Source organism: Maniola hyperantus, chromosome 14 (genome assembly GCF_902806685.2).
Source record: "Maniola hyperantus chromosome 14, iAphHyp1.2, whole genome shotgun sequence".
NCBI classification, from domain to species: Eukaryota; Metazoa; Arthropoda; class Insecta; order Lepidoptera; family Nymphalidae; genus Maniola; species Maniola hyperantus.
The window spans coordinates 3,533,134-3,555,523 of NC_048549.1; the positions used below are offsets into that span (position 1 = coordinate 3,533,134).

Here is a 22,390-nt window from a genome sequence, read left to right on the forward strand (position 1 = left end):
AACCATCCCCGTACATCAATATTATAAAAAAAGAATTAGCGAAATCGGTTCAGCTGTTCTCGAGATTTGCGATCAGCAACACATTTAGCGATTCATTTTTATATATAGAGATCGTACGTTCCTATATCGCACCATTAACTTTATCCCAAAGAAATTTTAAGTACCTACCTACCTACTAATTTTTAGTACAACTAAGAATCATTACTTTTTATATCCATGCTTTATCTTTTTTCGATCTCTAGCTATATGGTTCAACTCATTCATACTTGCCTTTCATGAGATGAAATTAATCAGTCAATTAACAAACATTCTTCGTTAAAAAAATATCCTATAATTTGTTACCTACTAGCGACCGCTCGCGGCTTCGCTCCCGCAAAAAATTCGGCCTTGTTCCTTGTCTATATTATAAAGGACGATCTCAATGTAAAATTTCAGCGTTCTAGATCCAAGGGTTCGGCTTAGACCTTGATGAGTGAGTCAGTCAGTCAGTCAGTGAGCGAGACAGGACCTTTCTTTTTTTATAGATAGGTAACTACCTATTTATATTTGTGAGGTGATAAATAGTAGAATCGTCCCAATGATAAACTGATGATAGAGATCGATATTAAAATAGAGTAGGTCCTCATGATATTGCGATCGGTTGGCATAAGTATCTATTTATTTTATTGGCAAAAGTCGATGGCCTCTGGCAATACATCGTAATTCGGAAGTTGATAAAGCCATTGCAATGTGGAATGCTCATTGAAAATTAATATTATTTTTACCTACCTACCTGAGACGTGCGGGTGTGCGGGGTGTAGCGTACTATACCTTGTCGCGTGATATAAATAATTGAGGCTGAAGTGCCTACGTACATATAAAAAAGTAACCGAGGCCTGCGGTTTAGCCTAATTTCGTCAATCTGACGTAGATTAGCTTAGATTAGCTTCTAGACAAGACCTACTTACTCGTATAATATGTACATGTAACTACCTACTGTAGTGAAAGCAAACTCTCACCTACTATACTAAAAAAATAGAAACATTCATAGGTATAATTAGTAGGTACACATCATTACGAGATAATGTGAGTAGCTTACATGGTCTAAGCATGCCATGGGTAAGTGTTTGAGTAGGTAATCAAGCAATAGTAAAGGCAAACATGTCTAGTGCGTCTCCTAGGAATTGTAAAAGGTATTATTAAGTACTAACTGGTGCCCGCGACATCGGTACGTTTTTGAATCTACCGTGAGAACTCTTTGATTTTCCAGGATTAAAAATAGCCTATTAATTAGGCTTAAAGCCACACAAACTTTCGCCTTTATAAGTATGATATAGAGTAAAATGTGATCTTTGGGTCATGTGTGACGCAACAGTGTGACGATCACAATCACCTCTCACTGTAGGTACCTACTACAGTCTATCAAATTTTTACGAGCAAGATTTTTACTATTACAAAATTATTTTTACCTACTTATCGCTGTGTGTGTGCAGTTTTCGTCACGCTTTGCGTCTGTTCAAACCCTAATAAGTATAGTACGCGACAGGTCGAGATGGCAATCGGGGTATGAGGCGGGAGGACGCCTCGCACATCCGCACGTCACCCGCGTTATCCCGCACCGCAGCGCGGGGACTGTGCGGGGTGTAACCATCCCGATTGCCATCTCGACCTGTCGCGTACTAAGTATAGAAAATACGCAGATCTATAATTGAATGGCGATTTGTTTAGAAAGTCCGGTAGGTAGTGACCCCAGATGATCAGAGTCATTGCAATCACGAAGTCTGCAAGTCTTTGAACATGTTATCGTACGCATTTGTGTTGCAAGTTGGATGATGACTTCGATTAAATTATTTTCCCTTTAGATAATGATGATTTTGATAAAATTATTTTCCCGTAAGATAACGCTATAATTAATTAATATGGCAGATATACTAGATCATAGGATAACTAGAAGATGCCCGCGACTTCATCCGCGTGCATTTAGGTTTTTAAAAATGCCGTGAGAACTATTCGATTTTCCGGGATAAGAAGACGTAGTCTATGTCAGTCGCCAGAACACGTTTACAGGTGTTAAAATACAAAAAAATAACTGGATGTTGCTGTGGTAGCTGCTATATTTGCAACAAAGACATGTTTTAGCGTTATCAAAATTCAAATATCACTAATCTGCCCCACTTCCCCCTACATGGTACAAAATCGTCTACATGGATTTCTGTTTGTAAAATTCCGTGAGAACTCTTTGATTTCCCTGGGCAAAGAGTAGCCTATGTCCTTCTCTACGATTTAAGCTATCTCTGTACCTTACCTTTCGTCAAAAACGGTTAAACAGAGGGGCCGTGAAAAGCTAACAGACAGACAGAAAGACATACTTTCGCATTTTAGTAAGTAGGTATATCAGCTAATAATTAATCGATTAGTTATACCTATCTATTCTCATAAAACATTGCCAATTAGAATTATGATTAAGTAGGTACGTGCCATCTCACTCGTAATGTAGGTATTCCTATCGATAAATAAATAAATCAACACATTAACAGCTGAATAGTAATAATTATGAAAGTGAAAAGTGAAAAGATAACAAATTCTAACCCACTTTGCTTTTTTGGTGTTCAATATAATAATAATATAGTAATGCGTAATCTTTTGTATTATACATAAAATTCAAAGTTCTGATTGACTGACTGACTGGCTTATAATATATCAACGCACAGCCTAAGCCGCTGGTCCAAGAGACATGAAATTTGGAAGATGTGTTCTTTGTAAAGAGTAAGTATCTACTAAGAAAGGATTTTTCGAAATTCCACCCCTAAGTGGGTTAAATGGGGGTTTGAAATTTATGTAGTACACGCGGACGAAGTCGCGAGCATAACCTCGTAAGAACACCATCGAAAAGGCAAAATGAGTGAATCTTTGCATGGATATATTTAAAGACCTAAGGAGTATCATAAACTGCTTTTTATTCTGGAAAAAGAATTCCCCCGGGCGTCATCTAATCTTTATGAATTATAAGGAGTACCTAAGTAAATATCCTTTCACAAAAGTGACGTCAATAGACACAATTTAAAAAATAGCTAGAAAGCTAGACAGATGATAAATAGTCAATGAAATCACAGACAATCATTGCACTTGACCTGTTGATCTAAATCGCTCAAATATTTCTAGCTATTGTCACATTTTTTTGTATAATTAATTTGTTAACGTTGTTTAATAAATAATTAATGATTATTCTTTATTGCGCCTATAATGGTTTTTTTATGATATTGATACTATCTGTTAATGAATAATAATTAATTAAATTACAGGAAAAAGAAATTATATCTACTTATACCTAAAACTAGACTAATGAGCTTACTGTCGTTGGCTTTCGATATTCAATCTAGCTGTTGTCTGTCGATAAATTACTAGAAGATCGGAGACTAAGTAATAGGGTTCCGTTAGTACTTGGTACCCTTCGGATACGGAACCCGGCAAATTATCACGACATCTACAATTTTATTATCTGATTAGTATGGTAAACTCATTTCCATCCATCTCCTGATGACTGACTGATCTATCAACGCACAGCTCAAACTACTGGACGGATCGGGCTGAAATTTGGCATGGAGATAGCTATTATGACATAGACATCCGCTAAGAAAGGATTTTTGAAAATTCAACCCATAAGGGGTATGAAGTTTGTGTAGTCCACGCGTATGAAGAAGCGGGCATACCTAAGCTAGTTGTTACTTTAACTTACAGTTTCACATATGTTCATGTTGCAGCAGTTCTCAATGGTGATCTCGCACTGGTCGGGTCGCGCGGTGAGGGGGGTCACGTTCTTGTTCACTATTATCCTCCTCTTTATTCTGTGAACAAACATTTCATATTAATTTCAGGAGTAAAATAAAACGTCCGTATTTTCATAATTCACTCGTTACGTTAGAAATTAGAATAACGCCGTAACGTAACGATATAACGGAACCACTCCTAAGTTAATTCAGTTTACCTACCTGCAAAGAAAGATGGAAAACTTTTTATGCGCCGAAATGACGTCATTTCGACGAATAAAAAGTGTTCATGAGACAAGGTTCCAGCGCAATAGCAATTTGCGGGACTTATACTTTCTGTCGCTTACTGTACATATATAATGTAGGTACCTACATCAGCGATATGTCTGTGAGGTATATGAAGCAAATTTTTTGTCACTATGTTGTAAAAGTGTCACATAAATTATCATGTACTGACGAAAATGTAAATAAAGTAATTAGCGTGCCAAAGCCAGGTATTAATTAATACTCGCTTATTTATTATTTCTTGTTTCACAAACAACAGATAACTCTATTAGCACTTTCCTCAAGATATTTTTACTATCCTAGCTGAGTTTCATAAGAATTTTTTTCAAAGAAATATTATTGCGATTAAGAGAGAAATGTGTAGACTGTAGACGTATAGTCTGCGACAGGTCGAGATGGCAATCAGGGTATGAGGCGGGAGGACGCCCCGTACACCCGCACTCGCCCGCACCGGGTAAGCGCGTGGGATGTTCCCCTTCGCGATTGCCATCTCGACCTGTCGCGTGCGTACCATTATCTCAAGAAAGCTCCGATTGTAGTGACGAAGAGAGAAATGTAACTTAATTCAATAGATAACTCGCCTAGGTCTTCTCTTCAAATGTAAGATCTTCGTAATAAGTAAAGCACAGATGAGGCACAGTAGCCCGGTGAGCGTCCCCAGCACCATCAGGATGGGGTCCCGCACGGTGTCCCATCCCGTGCTGCACTCGTCTGACGCGAAGTCCACCTTGCTCTTGCTTTCTGAAGCGATTGCTGTGCAACTGTAAGGGTAAACGCACATTAATTTCTACACAAGAACAAGAATAATTAAAATACGTAAAATCCACGTCCTTTGTTAATTTTAAGTGAATATAGCCATTTTGAATTTTCGATTAAACTAAAAAAAGTACGTCATTAGGATGTGACGTCACATTCCAGTATTTCATAGAATCTCGCATACTAAGCGCGCTTTTGAAAGTGATATTTAATAACTCCGAAAAGTTAGAGGTCCGTGCCAGGAATCGAACCCAGGCTCAGCTTCAACAACTTCATTAATTATACCGAATAAGTCGAACTACCTCGGATTATTATTAAACCTGAAGATAAAGTTATTTAAAACATTGTACTTAAGCATATTCATCAATACATCTTTGGATCTAAATATAGTTCTTGCATTTCACGAAGGCCACTGACTCATGCTTGTGTTTAAGTCGTATCGGTATACGTAAGGTACACTTAAATGTGTGCGTTTGACAGCGCTTGCTCGCGACTGATTGGTCCGACATGCACGCACACTTACGCAATGACCATATAAACGACGCGACGTTACCACAAGTAAAGTTCACTAGCCTTCATGAATTGCAAAAACTGTACATACTTGCAAGGTTCAACAACAGGTGCGATAGTAGTAGTAGGTATAATTTTGCGAGTCTCACACCGCTCGCCCTCGAAGTCGTGAGCGCACTTGCAAACAGGCTCGCCTGCTTCACTGACCGAGCACTCGCCATCGTTCAGACAGTGGCCGTAGCAAACGCTGGCCTCGCATCTAGTGCCCGAGAAACCGCGTCTACATCTGCAAACAACGGTAAAGTGAGCAGTTATTGCTGGATTCTAACATAGTTCCAAATTTATTAGCCATTAAAACGGTTCATGGTAAAAATTATGGATACTAAAATGGTATTTTTAGGGATCCTATTACTAAGATTCCGCTGTCCGTCCGTCCTTCTGGCCATCTGTTACCAGACTGTATCTCATAAACCGTGATAGTTCGACAGTTGAAATTTTCACTAATGATGTATTTCTGTTGCAAACGGAATAAAATAAATATTTAAGGGGGCTCCCATAAATAAACGGTATTTTTTTTCTTTCTCGTTTTTATGAATACGATATAGGTACGGAACCGTTCGTGCGCGAGTCCGACTCGCACTTGACCGTTTTTAGATAATTCTGACTGGTCAGACGACACGATACAACGCAAAATATCAAACGCAGCCCCTATACGACTGAATAGAGCCTTCTTTTTCTTCATTGGCTTCTTCCGGTAATAATAGAAACATACTGTACCTACTGTACTGCAGAACTTCTTCATATAGCCTTATAGAAGCCATTTAGCTACCCCACGTCTCAGCGTAAATCCTTTCGTATTTTTCCGAAGAAGTTAACGCTGAGAACGCGCATAGTTAAGTCTCAATAGGAGCGGACTGAATTCCGAAAGGTCGGCGGTTCAAACCTCACCCGTTGCACTTTTGTAGTATCTACTTTAAGCACAAGCTTTACGCTTAGCTGAAGGGAAATGGGGAATATTACTTACTCATGATTAACATGGGGATTTTTTTTTAAAAATATCTATCTACTATCGGAAGATGCCAATGAAGAAAGGTCAATATTTTGATAAAAGTATATACATTGTTATCATTTTGGCTATTCTCGTCGTAAAAATCGGAAGCTTCTAAATAATACACGGGGGAGACATAATCGCATAGTGATAAAGCCCCGGCTAAAATAAAAATTTAAAAAAATACACTCACATCTTTTGCTGTGTAAATAAATATATACTTACTTGCAGGTCGGTTGACCGTCGCTAGACGCATTGCAATCGCCATTCAAACAGAAGTTTTGGCAAACAGAAATTTCGCACCGATCGCCGATATATCCAGCGGAACATTTGCACTCCAACAGCCCAGTTTTCACTCCGTGAAGACAGAACAGTCCCACATCTTTAGGAATGCGTATTGAATCACTAATGGCAGTGTTGTTTTGCGTCAAGTTCGCTAAAGTTTTGCATTCATCTACTCCTTCAGTTTGATCTACTATCTTGTAATTCGCTGCTACACCAAAAGAAACTTCATTGTTGAATTTGATAAACTCTTCCGGTTCAACACCGGATACATTTTTTGGTAGCTTCCACACTGATTTGAATCCAAAATCAACCCAATAAATATTGTCTTTTGAAACGGTCAAGGAATTTGGTTGGTGGTAAGTTCCCATCAACATCTTCTGCCTATCTTTTCCTTCTAGGTCAGATGACTCAATGGAGTAGTGAATGCCTTCTTTATCGTCGGCCCAGTAAAGCCGTCTTGTTCGTTGATCGATAGCTATGCTGACAGGCATGTGGATATCAGTGTCAACTATGGTGGTCCTTTCACTACCGTCGAACCGCGCTCTCTCAATCGTTGGTTTCGAAATGTTTGTGTTTGTCCAGTAAATGTAGCTGCAAAGGAATCATAAATTAGACAGAAAACAAATGTTTTTTTTCGATGACATGTTAACGCTTGCCTGCAATCTTCTGGTGATAAACAATGAGATGGCTAAGATTAAAGCGCGCATAGTTAATTTTTTAAAGTGATACGGAGATTTTTTAACCCACACCATTCCACGCAGCATCCTACTGGAAAGCTTACACGCATGGCAGTACGGCTTTACCAGTAGAGTGGCAGCTTGCACCGACCGAAGTCTATGTGTAACTGTACTAGAGAGGGTATCAAATGTTTTTCTTATGACTATAAATTGTAAGGAAAATATAGCTCCAACTACATCATTACTTTTTACCAGACATGATTGTCGTCAAGCGCAAGCCTACCTTAAATAAAAAACTTACCCTCTACAACTATCAACTGCAATGTCCCTAGGGATCTCGTCATCCATTTTTAGCAAAAGGTATCCATAAATGTTCTTCGATCTCGGCCACAAAGATATCCAGTATATACTCTTTTCGTTACTGTCAGTCCAGAACATCTTGCCAGTCACTGGATCGAAGGTTAACCCTTGGATATTTTCCGACGATCTTTTCCCAACTAAAGGCTGGTATTTCTTGGAGAGTAGACTGTAGCTGAATATTGAGGCGTTGTCATTCTGCTTGTCAACAAACAACAGCATGTTGTGGACGGCGTCGTATGCCAATGCTGTGAGCTCTCTGAAGCGTATGCCCTCAGTGCTTGTTTTTGTTTTGTTTGTATAAAATTCTAATTGGTCCCCTGTTGTGATTGCGATGTCTGTAACAATAGAAACAACACGTATTATAATATATTCATCTCATCGCTGGCCCAAAACTGAGAACGGATCTCCTTTCAGAATCAGAAGGGCTTAGGTTAGGACTTAGTCTACAACGAGACTAAATGCCGATTGACAGACTTCACACATCTTGAGAACATTATGGAAAGCTCTCAGGAATACAGGTTTTCTAAGATTTCGGCCTACATTCTACAACTAAGGCAAGAAGATCTGGGATTCGATCCCGAAAATGCATCTAACTTTTTGATTAAAATATCACTTACTTTAACGGTTACTACAGTTACGTCTAAAACATTTTCTATAGACATGTTATAATAGTATTATGTAACTTCATTAAGAGTGTAGCGGTATTTTAGTCATCGATCTATATTTTGGCACAAGATCATATCGGTTGTCTCGTGACTATCTCAAAGGAATTTTTGTTATGGTTATGGTCATATATGTTAGTCACGCTTATGCAATCTTCGACTATCAGAAATCATGTAGTTAGTTAAAGTTAATCTTTTTTAATGAAATGATAACGGAACAGAACAGATACCTAAGAAGAACCGCAGAAACTCAACGAGCGATGACCGTGCCTCGGAGTTATAAGTTATAACGCGTGCCAATAAAGAAACATTATCATCAAGTAAATTAACATAAAATATTTAAATTAACATTTTTACATCATCTACAATATAAATAAATAAATATGTAATAAGTAGGTAATCGATAGATCCTTGGTCATCACGAAAGATACAAAAGTATACATAATGTTCTATTGATACGGAAATAGTTTCTAGGTTATAGAAGGAGGTACCTAATTAAAAAATCCTTCACAAGAATGAAACTTTAAAAAGTGAAGCTATATGTATAACTGTTTAGAAATAGTCAGATACAGGATATTAAGTGGGTCTAAAATTAAATATTTGTGATACTGTTGTCATTTTTATGTTTGTTTCTCGATTTCGAAGTAACAAGCATCATCATCAGCAACCCAATCACCGCCCCACTACTGAGATGTCTCCTTCCAGAATGAGAAGCCTTTAGTTAGGCCATAGTCCACACTAGCCAAGTGCGCAGTGGCAGAATTTACACATCTTTGAACTACGGAGAACTCTCAGGCCTCCTTCAGATTTCCTTCACAGTCAAAGGAAGTGATATTTAATTGCTTTTTTCATTAAAGTTTTTATCCATAAGTATTTTATTTATTGTATCATCATAGCATAATTTTTTATTTAAACTAATTATTGCTTTTTGCTTATTATTACTAGCATACCTACCTACCTACTAAATCCATACTAATATTATAAATGCGAAAGTGTGTCTTTCTGTCTGTCTGCTAGCTTTTCACGGCCCAACCGTTCAACCGATTTTGGTGAAGTTGAGTAGAGTTAGCTTATATCCCGGCAACGGACATAAGGAAAGGAAAGGAAAATTAAAGAGTTCCCACGGGATTTTAAAAACCTAAATCCACGTGGACGAAGTCGCGGGCATCATCTAGTTTATAATATTATATGACTATCACTTCTGTATGTCATTTAGATTCATCAGTCATCCACTGAGTTAACTTCTTGTATAGCAACAGAGCGTCGTTTATCATCGCGGGTCGCATTCTAACAGAGGTCAAATATTTAATTTATTCACTATCACAAATCAACGGACGGACGGACGTTTTTCATTTTAAATTGAAAATAATCTTTTATTTTTACTATTGCAATGCATTCCTTTCAAACAATTCTCAGTACAGCGCACTTTTATTTGCGGGAACGCCATTGACTTATGGGTCTTGACGGTCAAGTGCATTTTAGCGTGAAAAAGATATTTTTATTTTTGCATTAAACAACCAACTCTTTAAACTTGTTCGCACATTACGAGACCATTAGCTCAAAAGCCACTTGAGCTGCAAGAGGCGCAAAAACGGTACGTATCATCGGTAACAAGTGTCAATTACAACTGACGCGCCAGATTTTGCTGATCTCTGCCGATTGGTCATTGGAGATGTCTGCAAGGAAGTCGAGGAGGGCTCAGCTCTGAAAAATACGTTGACTGCGGCTATTGCCTCTTTTGTAACTCTGGCGGCTTTTGCGCCTTTTGCGGCTCCAATGCTACGCGCTAGTATGCGATCAGCTTAAATGCAATTTATTTATTTAATTAAAGTGACACGTTAGTTATAAATTATTTAATACAAAAAATTATACCTGAGTTGGGTGAAAATGATGTTTAACAAAGAAGTTAATTATTAGCTTTCATCATACGAAAAAACAAAAAAAAAATCGACTAAGTACCTACGAGTCAGACTCGCGCAGGGTTCCATACTCGGGTATCGTTTTCGACACTTTGCACGACTAGTCACAAACTATCATGCATTAAAAAAAACTGTTTTAGAATAAATTTAAACCTTTCATATGATTGGTATAGTTATCTTACTTAGAAAATTGAAAATATTAATTATTTTTCATGAACACATTTCAACTTTTTTTGTCATGTAAGTAACTACAGATTCACAGTTTTCGGATGTTTTCCTTTACTTGTGCTATAAGACCTACCTATGTCAAATTTTATGATTCTAGGTCAACAGAAAGTACCCTATAGGTTTTCTTGACAGACACGATAAACGGGCGGACGGACGTCTGTCCGTCAGACAACAAACTGATCCTATAAGGGTTCCTTTTCTCCTTTTGGGGTACGGAACTCTAAAAATCAGTTCGTAAATTCGCTGGAAAACCATTTTAAATCAAACTCAGTTTAACCGTAAAATTGCTATTAACTGACCTTTAAATGCAACACCTTATTGACTTACATATAACCGTGATAGCCTAGTGGTTAAGACGTCCGCTTCCTATTCGGAAGATCGGAGGTTCGATCCCGGGCATGAACCTCTAACTTTTCGGAATTAAGTATGTTTAGGTATAGTACGCGACAGGTCGAGATGGCAATCGGGATGTGATGTGACGCCGGCGGATGCCCCGCACACTCTCACGTCACCCGCGCTATCCCGTACCGGATTAGCGCGGGGGCTGTGCGAGTGTGCGGGGCGTTCCCACCCCGATAGCCATCTCAACCTGTCGCGTACTTAGTGCGTATATCACTTGGCAAACATCGTGAGGAAACCCCACCCGTTGCACTATTGTCGTACGTAGTCCTAGCACAAGCTTTACGCTTAGTTGTAGTGGAACGGGAAATATAAGACGTGATAAACATGGCTAATATTCTTTTTTTTTTAAACTTGCATGCTCGATAATGTTCACGGCGGACCCCTACATCCTGCTCATACTGAGAAGAGACCTGTGCTCAGTAGTGGGCGGGCGATGAGTTCATCATGATGATCATTGGCTTAAAAAAAGATCACGTGATTTAAAACACCTTAGTAGCCTTTGACAGCTGGACCCGATCGAAATACCTGCGTAATTTTACGCCGGGTGTTGACGATTCACGTGACGTCATCAGCGCCCGCTTCCATAACATTAGCATAGCTAATGCGTGTGCGCATATTGACAAGCTATCGGTTTTTGACGAATAAAAATTAAACCGAAAAAACCAATTACTATGTAGAAACGTATGGACTTCGCAGTAACGTCAAAATTCCCGGTACCTACCGTAGGTTAATGAATTAATTAATTTATTTACAAACAGTTCCCTGCGCGTCATCTTATACGTTACATATCTTATCTGTCATTGGAAATGTATGTACGGGTGGCGTGGGTCCGTCATCAATGGCATGTCATTGTATACCTACAATTCCTAGGAATTGTAAATAGTTATTACATAATTCCTAAATACAGCAGGAAGTTGTTAAATATATTTTATTTATCACATTTCCCAAGAATTCTAGATATATAATATTTCCTAAATTGGAGATGAAAAATGTCTCCAGGTATAAATATTCGTATACAAGTGCGATTATGTTTGTCTGTCTGTCATCTAGTAATGCAGAAGGGTCAAATGTGGCCCAGAACGAAATCTGAGTACCCCGACTTTGAGTTCGAGAGTTCCTTGTTTGTCCTTACACCTTGAGTGTTTTGTAAATCGTGACTGCGTAGCTCATTTGAAAAGCTTGATCTTTAATCACTATCATCATCATCATTATCATCACCATAACCATCATAATCATGACCATCGGCGTCATGAAAAATAAAACACATAAACTGAGAATCATGATGATAACCATGATGATCATGGAAATAGTTTAACATATCTATAGTAGGTGACAGGTCGAGATGGCAATCGGGAAGGGAACGCCTCACACATCCGCACAGCCCCCGCGCTAACCCGATGCGGGCAAGCGTGGGTGACGTGCGGGTGTGCGGGTGTGCGGGGTGTTCCCCCGTCTCATACCCCGATAAGTCATCTCAACCTCGCGGACTATAAATATAGGTAGGTAGATAGGTCTACTTAAAAAGATCTCCAATAAGGGAGTTGATAATATAGCAAGCTACTCGAAAATGTAAGGCGGCTTCTACAATAAATTGTATCGGAACGCTAAATTGTTAAACTGACTAAGCTATTATGAGTAATTGTATAAAAAGTACCTAGTAGATTAATCTTGCCTTCAATACCTAATGACACGTTGAACTTAGTTTAAGTAAGGGGGTCAAACGCAAACAATAGACTTAAGTGTAATCCGCTTACCCAATATAAGTACATTTCATTTTATTGAGAAATTTTAAGAGCTAGGATTTTTTCCAATGCAGAAGATAGTTGTCTCTTACATTAGAAAAGTTTCTAAATAAATTGCTAGAAATAGGCGCGAACAGCAGTGCATTCTGCGTGGTGTCGTTATAATGAACTAAAAGATGTTCTACCATATTATTATCTTTTCAAAATTGTTCAAGATCAAACCCATGTATGTGTGTAACTATATGATTGAAAAATAAACGTTTTTTTTTATTTATTATTTATTTATTTTCTCTATATAAAAATGAATCGCTAAATGTGTTGCTGATCGCAAATCTCGAGAACAGTTGAACCGATTTCGCAAATTATTTTTATAATATTCCTTGAAGTACGAGGATGGTTCTTACGGAGATAAAAATTTAAAAAATTGTAAGTATTAAAAAAAATTAAAGAATCGACTGTTAGGCGGTACGAAGTTCGCCGGGTCAGCTAGTGTCCTATAGAATATTCGAATGAATTTGAATAAACGTTATCTTGAAAAAAAATCAACAAATCCGGCCAGAAATCAGAATAATGTATAAAGAATATAACATATGACTTTCCACGTTTTCTTGGAGCTCCCGAAAATACCTATTTGGCAAATCTTTAACAGTTGAAACTCCATTCGTAGCTCACACCCAATCATTCATCCAAGCTCACACCAAACAAACGTAGTTTTGTTCTCGTTCAAATATTAGAAGTTCTTATCTGTGTCTGGTTCACCAGATTTCTGTAAAAAGTGTAGTTTAAATTTACACGAACTCAAAGATACATAGGAGACTTTGAGCTCTGTACCCGTAGTATAAGATTTTACGTCTCACCAAACGTTGCTAGAATTCGAGAATCGAAACACAATATCATCAAAGTAAAATGGACCTAAAGAGCCTTGAATTGAAGTCAAAAATTCAATGCCACTGATTTTAATTTCGCAACGTTTCCGCTTGGAGCGCTGGCTGTAGATGTGTAGACAAACTTGAGCTTTAAAACGAGGCTATTAAGATCCAGTTTCCTATAACGCAGAAGTGTTTCGATTCTCGAATTCTAGCAACGTTTGGTGTGACGTAAAATCTTATACTACGGGTACAGAGAGCTCTCTGACGTCAATTTTTGATCTCGTGTAATCACAAAACAAAATCGTAAAATGTTGGCGGGGGACAGGGGAGAATGCTTTGTTGCGATTGGTGGACTCAAAAGTCACGTAATCAAGGCAATGTACGGAATGAGGGTACCAAACGGGCGTGAGCCGAGTTTTGTGCTAAGTAACTGCCTAAGTTTGGCGATCGGGGGTGTCCGGCTATTAGGCGTCTATAGGTGGTGCTCTGTGACCCCAAGTAAGCCCCTACCATCACGTGATTATTGGAAAGGAGTCACGACTCTCCGCAATCAGGAATACGACGCAGAGCTAACCTTATCTTGAAAAGTTACCCCTTAAATACTTATCTAAGAGTTACACTTATCAGTAATTTCTACTCGCCTAGATGGGACGGGTACAAGGTTTTATACTTACTTAACAGTCACCCAACCATACGAGTAGATATTATAGACCAGAGGGGAAGCTTCACACTAGCTTACGCACACCACGACGTGCCACGGACGCTCCCGTGCGCCCAGTTTGGCGGCAAACGGAGCGTCCGTGTCACATCGTGGTGTGTGTGAGCTGCGCTAGGGTGAGTGAACCTACAGCCAGCCGCTAGTATGAAGCTTCCCCTCTGGTCTATATATCTACTCGTGTGACCCAACAAAGTAAAAGCTCGGCTTAAGCTAAGTCTGATTTCTCAGTGTCATAAGTTACACTAGGTAGGTATCTATAACTTTTAAGTCTCTCACAGTTAAAGCTTGCTTGAATAAACCAAGTTTTTAAACACACAAATGTTCCAAGGGTGTTGTACTACATTAAACTTCGCAGTTGTAAAAATTTAAAGAGTTCTTACTGCTGATCTCACGATTTGTAGGGAAAATAACTCACGCGCATCATCTTAGTTTATCAAGTATCTAATTCATCATCATCATGATCAATCCATCGCCAGCTCACTATAGAGCACGGGTCTCCTCTCAGAGTGAGAAGGCCATAGTCTACCACGCTGGCCATGTGCGGATTGGTAGACTTCACACAGCTCTGAGAACATTATGGAGAACTCTCAGGCATGCAAGTTTCCTCATGATATTTTCCTTCACCGTTAAAGCAAGTGATATACCTATAATTACTTAAAACACACATAACTCCGAAAAGTTAGAGGTGCGTGCCCGAGATCGAACTCACAACCTCCGATTAGAAGGCGGACGTCCTAACCACTAGGCTATTACAGCTCTAATTACATTAAATAATATCTAATTACAGGTACTTAATAGGTAGAGCACATACACTCATTATAGGAACTTGAACACCCACTTATAACGTTCCATTACCGAGGTTGATAATTTAACAATCTATAATGTTTACAACATTTAGATATTTATAATATAGTTAAGTACATTCCTATCTAATTGAGTAATAACATAATATGCGGAAGTTACATTTATTAAGTAGGTACGCATACCTACCGATTTGCGTATCAAAAATATATTGGCTGATATACATAGAATATCGGGAAATACCTATTAGAATTTGGAAGGCAACTTTAAGAATAAAACATTAAATATCAAATAATTGGCGTAGTATTTTATATTACGCCAGTTTTAATAAATTAAGTCTGGGCCGATTCTAATTCTAATGTCGGATAATTCCGAGATATTGTTCTACGGACTTCCAGAGATACAAAGACGGAAACGTTTTATTTTACTGTTGGTAGATAATATCTACTACCTACCTTTATGATTAAGACATATTTTATCAGTAGCTAATCGAAAATAATAATTATTATTATAATACTAAGGAATAAGGAAAGTTCCGGAACGCGGTTTAAGCAATTAACAGCTGCCGTACTCAGAGTCGCTTAATCGTTACTTAAGTTTCGTTAAAACGAGACAGAGCTATATCTCTCACATAAATTTGTCTCGTTTTAACTCAATCTTAAGTAACGATTAGCGACTTTGAGTACGGCTGAGTGTAGAAATAGTGGCAGGTGCCTACCTAGCAAGTTTCTATAATTCGACACTTGTAAGGAAAAATATCGTAACTGTCTGTCGTAACTCACCCTCACTTTGAGTTACAATCATATTCTTAGTACTAAGACTAACCAAAAAATTCTGTTTTTGGGCTCACCCCTGTACCTACCTAAATTCATTTGCATTTTGTCGTGGAAAAATATTGTAAGTCAGCAACCACTGAAGATAACAAAAAGGTATATTTAGTTACACATACCTACAGGCGTATGGCTGACATCAATAATATTGGGTACTAATGATGATGAGACGTACCAAAGCTACCAACAATTTACATTATTGAAATTATTTCTTGCAATAGTTTTTTTGCGTAAAACCATTGCTGTTCATTTATAAAATATCGTAATTAAATATACCTAGATACAGTTGCCGCATAGCTACTGCAAATTTTTCATCTTTTGTAGGTATGTACCTACTACATACTTTCAACAAAAGCACGTCGTGTCGCGTATAAATATTATGTTTGTTCAGCGGTTTTAATCTTAATTTTTGTAAAAATGTTCTGTAAGAAATAGGTATGCAAGTCACATTATTTAATAAATTACTTAGTTAATATGAAATTACTTACTTATTTGTATCGAAATAAATATTTTATTATATTATGAAAAAATATGTATCTATCTAAATTATATAAAACATGTTTCAATTAACATGCATTTAAGTTAATTGAAAATTAAAAATTGAGTTATTTATATTATGACTCGCTAATTTCTCAGGGATATGTAAAATGTAAATAAGAGAGGGTAATTAAGTTGATTACACTAACCTAAAAAGTTTTAGTGATAATTATAAAATTAATGGTCACATTACAGTAAAAATGTTTAGTCAAATGCAGACAGCACCAAGGTATATTTTGGAATCTCCAGAAACGATGAAAATGCCTTTACAAAATAAAATAATAAAATCATGGGAGTAGGTTAGATATTTCACTAGCTTTGACCCTCGCTTCCTCCGGGTAAACTTGGGATCAAAATAAAATCTAAACTAAACAAATTAGAGCTATCTTTTTCTCAATGTTTTCTTCAGAAAAGGTTGGCACTTCTTTTAGACGACTCAATTTGAACAACATAGTATAGATACATCATCAAACTTAACATAAGACACTGCATGTTTTCCTATAAGAAAGAGGAAATAGTAACTAGAATCTAGGAAACGGAAAACATAAATATATTCCTGTCTTTACGTCATGCAATCAGTATGTCTATTTTTCGGCTCATTAATAACGAATCAGCGTCCCTATTCATATCTATTACCTTAACAACACTATAGTCAAAGAGCCCATTAGGTATAGATTATTCCAGCTATACTCACGTATTTAGACGACGCGAAGCCCGTCTAGTTTCGAACCCGTCCGGGGTCCTATTACCTATAGGGTACTTGCCGTTGACCTAGAATCATGAAAGTTGGCAGGTAGCACAACTAAAGGGAAAACATCACAAAAAAAATGTGTTCATAAACAAATCATACCTAAGTGTTTTCAATTTTCAAACTAATAACTACCAATATAAGATAGAAACTAAGATAATACCAAGTAGGGTACTTATAATATGAAAAGGCTTCACCTGTACCTTCTAAAGCAGTTTTTATTTATTTTTATGCACTTACACTATCAATATTATAAAGATGTAAAGTAAGAGCTGCGTGCCCGGGATCGAAACACCGACCTCCCGACTGGAAGGCCGACGTCTCACGGTGATTTAATTGTATACGATAATTTTATATATATTTTATGCATTAAATGTTATCTGACCTACTTATAAATAACAGCAATGCAAATATTATCTGGTAAGTAAGTAGTTATATATCGTTAAGTGTTTTACGATAAAAATGTTTGACCCGCGTCAGCTTTAATGTGTGTATTGTTTTGCTTATCGTCTCTTACACTATGACCCATAGAATCTTGGCGTACGTGACTGAAGGCTCCGAGTAAGCAAATAATATGTACTTCGAGCATCGTATTTCAAAGGCTTCTTGTTCGTATACTTACTGTCTGAGTACTGGTTGGTATTCGAATTATTGCAGGTAGGCAGAAATCATCATCAATATAGGTACCTAGTGGGTACATAATATAATAATGCTTTCAAATTAAGAATAGGAATGACTTGCCGCCATTTTGTGATATCTTACTTGGAATTTCTTGAATATATTTTCAATAGAATTTTGTTAATTAATAATGTCGAAAAAATCGGTATCCAAAGCATTTTCTTCGCTAACCGTAATTTTTAAGTGGCATTAACTTAATTGGCAGATAGAGGTTGACTTTCCAATTCTTACTGAGGACGAAATTAATATTATTATAATAATCAATCATCTATTTCATTTTGTTGGTTTACAAAAATATTTGTTTTATTCATTGAATTTCTGCCTTCCGGGCACTTTGTAGGAATTGAAGGCATAAAGTAGGTCATTCGTTATATGAATACTAAAACCAAGAGGTTTAGGTGACCGCTAAGTCGTTGAACTTGAAGATTTAAATCGTAGCGGAAGAAAAATATGGGGATATTTTTTTATTCATACAATAAAATATATATATATATATATATATATATATATATATATATATATATATATATATATATATTTTACTTAGCAATACGTTATACTTTTTGTTTTTTTGCACGATAGTTGGGTACTTTAATTACTTAAGTAGATATATATGTAAAACTGTAATAGGTAGCTACAAATACCTACTAATTAAAAAACGTCGGTTGGCAGACTTCGCAACCAAAATTATAGGTAAAGTATAGATAACGATATTTGCCGACTTGCATATTATTATTATACGCGTTCGTGTGTTTTCGTTTAGGTATCTATTCATATTTATACTTGTACTAATATTATTGTGAAATGATATTTGTAGATTTGCGAGTTTGTATGTAGGGGATAATCTCCGTAACTAATGAAAATTCTTTCACTGATAGATTGTAGATTGCTACATTTTCCCCAAGTGTTGTAATATTTTTTAAGTTTTCAAATTATATCAAGCGGACGAAGTCGCGGGCAAAAGCTAGTAATAATGCCCAGATATTATATCTAGGAGAAATTGATTGACATAATTGTATCTACTTACTACAAGAGGGGGATTCCAACATCAATGACAGGCACAGACCGTTTCATCTAGAAATATGTAGATAGGTACCTAGGTCCTCTCTACATAATAGGTTAATTATAGTGTAGGTCCCAATTAAGTAAGAAAGGATTTTGAGAAATTTCGAGCGAGGACTGGGCAGATCAGCTACTAACTTCTATTCTAAGTCGATTTCAATACAGTTTTCGTCATCATTTAGAAAATTTCACGAGAAAGCTTTTAATTAGCACATGTTAAAACATTAATTACTGATGCCCAAGACTTCGCGTGGATTTAGGTTCAAAAAATCCCGTGGAAACTTTTTTTCCCGGGATAAAAGTAGCCTTTATCCGACATCCGTCTCAAGGATGCAAGCTATCTCTGTACCGTCTATCGGTAAAGGTACAAGTCCGAGATGGACTGCAGACCGCAAACTGCAAGCAACACAACTGGTTTCTATGAATCTGTATACAGCTTGCGCCCGTGGCGCTCGGAATCAATTTCATACAGATTCATAGAAACCAGTCGTGTCGCTTGCAGTTTGCAGTTGCAGCTTGCGGGTTGCAGCCCATCTCGGACTTGTAGCTTGTAGAAAATGTAAGACAGACAGACCTACATCCACATTAATTATATTATTAGTATGGAAATATGGATTAATTTGTTATCCAAGCTACTTCGTAGCGAAAATCATAACACGAGATAAAATAAGCATTCCGCTGAAGATAGGACGATAAGCAGCCAATAACGCGTTATCGCGATGTTATTTACGAGTACAAGTTACAATCGATCTTTATTTGTACTTGTGTAATTATTAATTAAGGTTAAAAAAATCTTAAGTAGTAAAATCTTCTCAAAAATATCTATAAAAATTATTAGTTTGTATTGAAACTCAATACAATTTCTTAGACCTATGAAAAAATCAATCTGCTAAATCAACGCAATCAAAATTACTCGGCAGAAAATAATGTCGGCCTTTGCGTTCTCTGTCACTCATACCTATATGACGTTTTGTCGGTTTTAACGACAGAGACAATGCTCTACAAATCCGTTATCTCCTTCTAAAGCTCGATGGTTTATGGCGCATAATATTCTGACTAAAGGAAATCAAAACCGATAGGGTACCTCTACCTACTTCCCGTTGACCTAGAACATGCCTAGAACAGTGAAATTTGGCAATAAGCAACGTCTTATAAAGAACAAGTAAAGGGAAAAATCCGAAAACTATAAAGTTATTATATGATATTCCAATTTGCGATTACTTGACCGTTTTTAGGTCAATTTGCTAAGTGAAGTAGGTATTTTGGTAAGCTAAGTAATTAAAACAATTTAATTAACAATCAAGGATAGTTTAAAGGAGCACGCAAAATCATGCACATTCAGCACGACTTAGCACTTTTTACGATTCTGTGCGATTTGAGCATACAATTAAGAATATTTGACTGTCACAAATCTCTAAAATGAAAAACCGGACAAGTGCGAGATGAACTCGCGTGAAGTGTTAGTTTGTACGCACAATATTGAAATCATGTTATAAGCTGTGATAGCCTAGTGGTTAGTACGTCCGCCTTCTAATCGAAGGTCGGGGGTTCGATCCCGGGCACGCACCTCTAACTTTTCGGAGTTATGTGCGTTTTAAGTAATTAAATATCACTTGCTATAACGGTGAAGGAAAACATCGTGAGGAAACCTGCATGCCTGAGAGTTCTCCATAATGTTCTCAAAGGTGTGTGAAGTCTACCAATCCGCACATGGCCAGCGTGGTAGGCTATGGCCAAACCCTTCTCACTCTGAGAAGAGACCCGTGCTCTGTAGTGAGCCGGTGATGGGTTGATCATGATGATGATGATGACCTACCTACATACACCATGATATACACTACAAGCGGATACCCGGCATGTGCTACTACGCTAGAAAACTTCCGCATTTCTTTTTTCTCTCGTCTAAAACCATCTTTGCGTTATTGCCTTTCTAATGAATCCAGTTTGGGGCACATCGGTTGAATGGTTTCAAAGTCAATCGAATTTTGTCACACGGCAAGGCTACCGATATCGCTGCGATTCTCTCGTTCGTGGAGATTGCGCCTTAGACTTAGAGGAATAAATTCTCCTTCTTGTGCTTAGTAAGAAGTACTGAACAGGTGACCATGGAGATTTCGCCTTAGAGGAATAAATTCTCCTTCTTGTACTTAGTAAGAAGTACTGATCAAGTGACCATGGAGATTGCGCCTAGAGGAATAAATTCTCCTTCTTGTACTTAGTAAGAAGTACTGAACAAGTGAACATGTAAATTGCGTTTTAGAGGAATAAATTCTCCTTCTTGTACTTAGTAAGAAGTACTGAATAAGTGACCATGGAAATTGTGCCTTAGAGGAATAAATTCTCCTTTTTGTACTTAGTAAGAAGTACTGAACAAGTGACCATGGAGATTGCGCCTTAGAGGAATAAATTCGCCTTCTTGTACTTAGTAAGAAGTACTGAAGAAGTGACCATGGAGATTGCGCCTTACAGGAATAAATTCTCCTTTTTGTACTTAGTAAGAAGTACTGAACAAGTGACCATGGAGATTGCGCCTTAGAGGAATAAATTCTCCTTCTTATACTTAGTAAGAAGTACTGAAGAAGTGACCATGGATATTGCGCCTTACAGGAATAAATTCTCCTTTTTGTACTTAGTAAGAAGTACTGAACAAGTGACCATGTCCTAGTTAAAAGTCGATCATGTAGTCTGTAGTTGTACATTAATGACAATAAAAGGTTAGAATTGGGTAACAGATTATTGTCACCGGCTATTCGAATTCTGTTGAACCTTCGAGATTTTAGACGAGCGTTATGCATTGTGCAATTAACCCATTTATTAAGATAAATCTAAATATTTTTATTGAGTAATGGAAAAAATAATAACTAATGTGAATTTAATAGTATTTAATTATTATTTTAATTAAGTAGCTTTTCGACAACCTCCCCGTGCCTGCAATACTGCAGGAAATAGTGCTTAGGTTCAAATTTATAGGAAAATTTTATCTATGCTAGCGGTTGCCTCGTGTGGCGTAGGTAGACTTTCCGTTTTCTTGACTTTAGCTGGGACTTCCGTCCGTAGAGTTTCCCAACAAATATTTACGTAACCTTCTTACAGAGTACCAATCTACTCAATTTGCAATAAACCTACAGAAGTCACTTCTGACAGGTCACTTGCAACTTGAGAGCTATATGCTTGAAGTTACTCTACGTTGATCAAATTAGAAATGAGGACATCCGTAGGAGATGGAGAACTAGAGTAACCGACATAGCTCAGCAGGTGGCGAAGCTGCAATGGACAGGGCACATAGTTCGAAAAAACCGGCCAAGTGAGAGTCATACTCGCGCACTGAGGGTTCCGTATTACAATCGTATTTTATCGACATTTTGCACGATAAGTCAAAAATTAAAAATAAATAAAAATCTGTTACGTCGAAAAAAATTCCCGAGTACGGAACCCTCGGTGCGCGAGTCTGTTCCGTACCTCAAAAGGAAAAATGGAACCCTTATAGGATCATTTTGTTGTCTGTCTGTCTGTCAAGAAACCTACAG

The 22,390-nt window shown here is 37.4% G+C and overlaps 1 protein-coding gene across 1 annotated transcript in view; it reads right to left on the bottom strand.

Moving 5' to 3' along the window:
• Positions 1-22,390, bottom strand: part of cue (Protein cueball) — a 32,199-nt gene that overhangs the window by 7,952 nt on the left and 1,857 nt on the right. Inside the window, exons 2-6 of the mRNA XM_034975382.2 lie at positions 7,609-8,002; positions 6,571-7,221; positions 5,389-5,583; positions 4,613-4,792; positions 3,716-3,824 (exon numbers count right to left, since the gene is read on the bottom strand). Coding sequence (XP_034831273.1) covers positions 3,716-3,824; positions 4,613-4,792; positions 5,389-5,583; positions 6,571-7,221; positions 7,609-8,002 — 1,529 coding nt within the window. The remainder of the gene's footprint in view (positions 1-3,715; positions 3,825-4,612; positions 4,793-5,388; positions 5,584-6,570; positions 7,222-7,608; positions 8,003-22,390) is intronic.